The sequence below is a fragment of the Pygoscelis adeliae genome, unplaced genomic scaffold, assembly GCF_000699105.1.
Source record: "Pygoscelis adeliae isolate BGI_AS28 unplaced genomic scaffold, ASM69910v1 Scaffold168, whole genome shotgun sequence".
Classification (NCBI taxonomy): domain Eukaryota; kingdom Metazoa; phylum Chordata; class Aves; order Sphenisciformes; family Spheniscidae; genus Pygoscelis; species Pygoscelis adeliae.
Window position 1 is genome coordinate 1,931,026 of NW_008825566.1, and position 7,256 is coordinate 1,938,281.

The window sequence follows — 7,256 nt, forward strand, 5'->3', positions numbered from 1 at the left end:
AATTTAAAGAACTGGATTCCCATCCCTGCTTTTGTCACTAGCTACCAACAGTGAATTAAAGATAAATTATAATAGTGTCATTGTAATTCTGGTGCCACCACCAGAACGCAGAAGTCTTCTTTCTGAGGAGGATACCCACTTCCCCAGCCTGCAAAACGGGAATTTTGTTTCTTTATACTGTTCCTGACTCCATCACTCCTGCAGTCCTTTCTGCAGAGAAGCCAGCCTTCCGCAGAAGGGGCCAAACCCTGCACCATCTCTGCGCCCATAGTTGCAGTATGCCACTGGAACCTGACCTTTCTTTCTCACACCCTGAAGCAGGCGTAAGCCCTAAGTCTCCCCTTTCTTGTATGAATGCTCTGACTCCATAGCTATCATAAGGAGCCGGCCAGTACCTGACTGACCTGTATTGTACTCAGCTGCTACTGTGCAGCATGGGAGACAATGCTGCTGGCACACTACAGATCCTGCCATCTAACTGGGCCAAATGGCTTCAGGAAGGAGACAGGCACCAAGCCAGACGGCTCAGCCAAGAGAACAGCACGTTTGGGCATGCAGAGATACAAAACTGCAGGTGTTTCTGGATGCTTATGTACTCAAGCAACTGATTTTAATTTTTGTGAATCACACTGCTAACACCAAGCACCTAATTTCCATCTAAGACCATTTATGTATTTCAGTGATTTACCGAAGGACATTGGGTTTGATTTTGTATGTTATTTAAGCTTCTAACTTTTACATGACTAGGTCTCGAGTACTTCTTCATTTTCTACTGTGTATCATCAATGTTGAGAACATTCATAGCACAAGGTACTTTCCTGTACCTCCTAAGGAGCAAGATGCAATTCTCTTACATAAAACATTGCAATTTTATGTAAAAACAGGATCCATTCCCTCTTCAGCAGTCCGCAATAGAATAAGCACATGTGCCCCATTAAAACACAACAGATGCTAGCAGGAATTAAACAAATTACGTTGGATACCTTTGCAGCCTGGGGTAGCTCTCCCCATGCCCAGTGCATGTGGGGATTATTCTTCAGTCCACTTCTGTCCATAGGTTTACTGACTAATTCTGAGTCACTTTGAGGAGTAGGAGAGCGTGAACCTGATGGGCTGAAGAAAAACAAACAAAAATTATTACAAAACGAAAAGTAACCACAATGCACTAAGCACTTTCCAAACTGATATCCACCAACCCAAAGCATTGAAGATCTAAATAATCATTAGCCAATTGAAAGTGTGAAATCATGGAAAAACAGTTTAAACATGAGCCTACCAGGGAGGTGCCTCGCTTGACCTGCTGTTTACAAACAGAGAAGGACTGGTGGGAGATGTGGTGGTCGGAGGCCGTCTTGGGCTTAGCGACCATGAAATGATAGAATTCTCAATTCTTGGTGAAGTAAGGAGGGGGGGGCAGCAAAACTGCAACCATGGACTTCCAGAGGGCGGACTTTGGCCTGTTCAGGAAGCTGGTTGAGAGAGTCCCTTGGGAGACCATCCTGAAGGGCAAAGGGGTCCAGGAAGGCTGGACGATCTTCAAGAAGGAAGTCTTAAAGGCGCAGGAGCAGGCTGTCCCTGTACGCCGTAAGAAGAACGGGCGGGGAAGACGACCGGCCTGGCTGAACGGGGAGCTCTTGCTGGGACTCAGGAAAAAAAGGAGAGTTTATCGCTTGTGGAAGAAGGGGCAGGCGACTCAAGAAGAGTACAGGGATCTCGTTAGGTCGTGCAGAGAGGAAATGAGAAAGGCAAAAGCCCAGCTAGAACGCAACCTGGCCGCTGTCGTTAAAGACAACAAAAAAAGTTTTTACAAATACATTAATGACAAGAAGAGAGCCAAGGAGAATCTCCATCCTTTATTGGGAATCTCCATCCTTTATTGGATGCGGGGGGGAACATTGTCACCGAGGATGAGGAAAAGGCTGAGGTACTTAATGCCTTCATTGCCTCAGGTTATACAAAGAATTTGAGTTAAAGTGCTGTCACAGAAGCAGGATTTGAGAAGTTGAAAGAGATGGAACAAGAGCATTGGAACTGAACATTTCAGGAGGATTTTTGTTTTTCTGTGTGGAAATAAGAATGGGGTTGGTACCAGCAGCAGTAGACTAATAGATATTAGTATTGTTGTAGTGGATGTGAAGTGCAGAAATTACTCACTCCCATCAACAAGACACTCTATCCTGACTAAGTAATAAATTAGTCTAAGGAATCCAGTTGATTACTTCCTTCTACTAACTTGTCCAGTTCTACCCTTGGATGCATGTTTATAGGAAACCAGCAAGAGAGTTATACAAAGAATTTGAGCCCTTCCAGTTCAAAAACATTTAACTGTTTGTTTTGCTGACTACTCAATATAAAATATTTAATAATTAATTAGTAAATTATCACTTTGTAGCATATTTTTAATGTGGTGAATTCAATAATGTGATGTTAAATCAGCCATTAATAAATAATGCTTCACTGACTGCAAGGACAAAAGGAAAAATTCTGATTATCTACTCGGCCTTTCTACATAACGCAGGTCACAGAATTTCACCCAGACCCCCTCTGAACAGAGCCCATTATTTTTTGTCTGAGACACAGCATGTCTTTGGTGTACTCGTGCAATCCCACTTTAAGCGCTACATGCAACAAAAGAATCCACAACATTCCTAAATCAAAGGTCCAAACTGAGTTACCTTCACTCTCAAAACGAAAAGGCTTCCTAGGTTTAGTATAAATTCTTCATGTTTGATTTATTCTTTACCTTCTTCTGGATAAACTGAACATCCAAACCAATTTTGCTCTTTCAATGTAAGGCAGTTTTGTAGAGCTAGCTGGTAGGGAATTCGCTGGTCACAGGAAAATAATTACTTCACACTAACACAAAGCAGCTTTTAAAAATCTGTGAATTTCACACCTGAAAAAACAGCAACCTAATTATCTACATTATTCCTTGTTTTCATCTACGTTGCAGTAAGATATACTTTGAATATGGACAAATGCTATCTATGACTTTTTAGCTACAGATAATTACATTATCTAACTAAACTATAAAATTTACAAGCAATACAACTGTGGAAGATCTGTTTTGGTCCTAAGAATTTCAAATTTTTGTTAGTCCTTAGGGTATAACCTACCATTTGACAGATGAAGGAATCAATACAATGTGATTTACAAAGTATTTTCAAGCTCTAAGGATTCAAGAAATGCCTGGTGAGTTTTTCAGCAACTTCTAAATCTCCCACTGACAAGTTTGTAGGTTTTGCAGTATTTTCCATGCATCTAGGGCCCATTGAAAGCTTGGCAATCAGGAGCCTGGGCACTTCAGAAAATCTCAGCAGGCAGTAATGCTTCTACTGCTGCTTTCAGCCCAAAAGATCTAGATTTAAGACAATGTTGTCACTGCACGAGTTAATCTGTGCACTACACACATTTTAACCTTCAAAATACCTACTGTTTACTTAGAAAAATCTCCAATCTGGGCTTTGGGGTATGTTCAGCCCACGTTCACTTACCCAGCCAGATGACCTGAGAGAATACAGGCATTGCTTCAGTTTGGGCTAGAACCTCTGCATTTTGCAGTGTGAACACTGATCGGGGCCAGGGAGGGGAGAACCTTGCCTTTTCCATAATTTTTGCTGAAAAAATTGTACAGTTCCCTTGTACACACAATTGAGTGGGGAAGAAGCCCAGGCTGTTACTCGGCACCAAGAACCATGATGTATATTCCCAGACACGCACATGCAAGTGCCAGAAATATGGCACTTGCATATGTGTGTATGTTGAAACAGACAGAGTTCTGCTCTGAGAAGGCTCTTGCTGCAAAAGGCTGCCCGATGATCCATGCATGCATCTGCGTTATTGGTTCAGAGTAGATAGAGCTACGAGTATAACCATGGTAAATTAGGAACAGGATGAGCATCTAACCCCCAAAATATTACCCATTCTCCCAAAACAAAGTACACAAAATACACGCTATCTACTGAACTTTCAACACAAGCATGATGGAGACATCTTAATTCTCATTCTATAAATGCTACTTTTCTATACAATAAATATAAGGATTTAGTAGTAACAAAATGTTAGATCTTCTGAATTCTTTTCAATTGATTTCTGTGTGTAGATTACTGTACAAATGCTAATACAACCTCAGGGTAGACCAGAATTATCATCGCAATGTCATCTTAATTTAAAAGACCCAAGACCAAATCAGACTGCAAACATGCATCCACAAGGCAAACAGGGGGGAAATTATTTTGTTTGTATAAAAGGATACTAAAGCAGCCTTGTTGCTTCTATCATCTGGAACGTAAGTTGGAATTCACTATGCCACCCACAAACATTAATATAGGGTTGGTGGCCTCCTGATGAGAGCTTTCCATTACAGAAAAATACCTTTACTTTTTCCTTCATATGCCATATTGTTGTTTAACACTCAATAGCAACTCTCTCCAACTAATATCCTTCTGGAACAGCAACAATAATCTCTGTAGTTTACGGACACAGATGGTAATTATGCCTACTACAGTCCTGTTTGTATACTTCCTGTTTGTATAGTTCTGCTTCCATATGTAATGGCAGATGTCGTCTCCTTTACCCACACTGGGACTATTTTGGCTGCTATTCACTTCATACTATTGCCATCAAATTAAAATGAGACTGAAGGCTAATAAAGCTCACAATCACATTCCTTTAGGTTTTTTTAGCTTTGTTAGGTCAAATTAAATCGTGGATTAATGTTACGCTTGCACTAGGGGTCAATAAGGCTGAATACCAAGACCGTGTAGGATTTGTAACCCAGCGACAGTATCCTGCAAATGCATCCATGGATCAGACTCAAAATGGGTTCTTTATTCCTTACACCACCAAGATGTTTGTCTTGGGCTGAACTATGCCTTGCAATTCCTCCGTCCTTAAGTTAGGCACTGACCCAGCCCAGATGAAATTCTCTCGCCTTCCACAGATTGCTGCAGACATTGCAGACCAAATGAGAGCCACCCATCCTGTCAACACTGCACAAGAAGGAAGGGAAACCTCAGTTCAGTCATTTAGATCAGCGTATCTGATTCACATCCCATAAATGCTGAATATTTGTTTCACAGTCCTATGTACTCCTTAACAGCTATAACTGCACTTAATGTAATCCAATGTCAAAGAATAACGAACTTGGCCTTTAGTTGGCAGTTCTGCAATAGCAAACCACGCTGGTCTTTGCAGTGTTTCCCACAGAAAGCAAAGACAGCCCTGAGAAAGCAGCAGTGTGACCTGAGAAAAACAGGTTTGACTGAGGCCAAACAAACCGGGAAAAGATAGTCAGAAGGAAAGAGGTCTACTTCATGTACACAACAATAGCTGAGAGCCTCTGAACCTCCTTTGAGGTGGCCATAATAGAGTTTCTTATTTCACATAGAGGAGAACAGTTGCAGACACAGAGAGGGCCTTACTCAGACAAGTTACTAGAGCACTTTAGCTGTATATCTAGACTGCAGGACAGGTGAACTCCAGAGCAAAGTTCATGGAGCCACTCAGAGCACATGCCTGCTCCATCCCAACCTGTGTGCCTGCCCTTCTTTCCCATGAAAAACACTGAGGAGAACAGTGTTGAATGTCCCACGATTTCACCTTGACTTGGTGCTGCACCATGGTCAGGTCAAAGAGCAGACCTAGGAGCTGAGAAAACCTCAAGATTATCAGTTTCAATACAGCCTGAGGCACCTAGTATGGCATCTATGTTGACATAAGCAATGAGCACTTTAGTCTGATTTATTACTCAAAGCTTCCCCAGCATCAACAGAGAATTGTAGAGGTCATATTCAGACACCTACTTTAAATTTTTTAACTGAGTTGCTGTGACTTCTATCCACTGACTTAATGGAGAGAAAGGGCCTGGCTGCAGCATGTCGAGACATCTTGAATTTAAGACATCATAAAAAGTGTCTGTATCTACTTTCAGCTCTGTAGAAAAGTGTCCATAGTCAGAGGAATCCTACACTACAGCAAAGGCTTAAGTCTGGGTCTCCTAAACCTTAGGCAAGATGCCTTATCTATTGTGCCATCTTTCCTCTCTAAGATGCTCCCCCACTGCAATCCAACATACAGAAGTCTTCCCCTCTCCCAAACCAGGGAACAAGGGAAGAGAGGTTCTCTTTTGATACTGGGCTCCTCCCAGTACCTTATTTCTCACTTAATCTCCGAGGCCTTTGTTTTACTTTTACTTTTGCAATGTACGCACAAGCAAACAACTCGGGAAAACCATGGGATAGAAATGTTTACACTGACTGTAAAAAGCCACATGGAAATGTCAATCTTCAGAGGAATGTAAGTTTTCACTAGCTAAGTTCCTCCTTTTTTTTGTTATCAACTTCAGTTTTAATCCAAGTTTTCATTGGCCTGATTTTATATTAGCCATCCTCATTCAACAGATGATTCATCAAGGCAACTTACCAATGCCCACAAAGAATCATAGAATCATAGAATCATTAAGGTTGGAAAAGACCTCTAAGATCATCGAGTCCAACCGTCAACCCAACACCACCATGCCCACTAAACCATGTCCCTAACCGCCTCATCTACCCGTCTTTTAAATACTTCCAGGGATGGTGACTCAACCACTTCCCTGGGCAGCCTCTTCCAATGTTTAACCACTCTTTCAGTAAAGAAATTTACTGGCCAAGAAGTAAGCAGAGGAAGTGGTTTTCAGTGTCACTTTCTTTCAAAGCGTCTGGGTTAGCAATAAGTGCAGTTAGAAGTTCAGCAAAGTTCACATACTATTAATGTGTTAAAAGTGTATTAATGTGTTAAAAAGATTAAAGAGCAGTCCAGAAAAGAGGGAGGACAACTGTTCTACCTGTCTGGAGGAGAAAAGTGAGAAGATTGTTGAGGACAAGAGTTAGACAGGCCTCCATCTGCTGGAACAGTGAGAAGAGAGGATTGCCCTGTGCAATCTATAGGCTTACTGGACAGCACAGCATGTTGGTAAAAAGAAAAAAAGGGTGTCATTATTTACAAGTGCTAATTAACATAAGCTCTTTTTGCATTAGCTACACGAATGCTGAATTTACATCTAGAGTTTTCAAAATCCAGAATACTGCAACCAAGAAACAAAGAGAACATATAGTTCAAAAAGCCATCGAAGGGGCAGGGTGTTACTATCAGAAAAAGTACCTTTGAAGAGGTGACCATTCTCCATCTGAATGAGGGTAAGATGCAGACTGAGAAAACGTAGAAACTGCAGGAGCCTTTATATCACATACTTCATCAACAAACACATCTGGAAC

The 7,256-nt window shown here is 41.5% G+C and overlaps 1 protein-coding gene across 1 annotated transcript in view; it reads right to left on the bottom strand.

Annotated features, from left to right (window-relative positions):
- Positions 1-7,256, bottom strand: part of LPIN1 (lipin 1) — an 89,933-nt gene that overhangs the window by 31,857 nt on the left and 50,820 nt on the right. Inside the window, exons 6-8 of the mRNA XM_009332476.1 lie at positions 7,144-7,256; positions 6,827-6,934; positions 984-1,113 (exon numbers count right to left, since the gene is read on the bottom strand). The exon at positions 7,144-7,256 is cut by the window's right edge and continues 6 nt beyond it. Coding sequence (XP_009330751.1) covers positions 984-1,113; positions 6,827-6,934; positions 7,144-7,256 — 351 coding nt within the window. The remainder of the gene's footprint in view (positions 1-983; positions 1,114-6,826; positions 6,935-7,143) is intronic.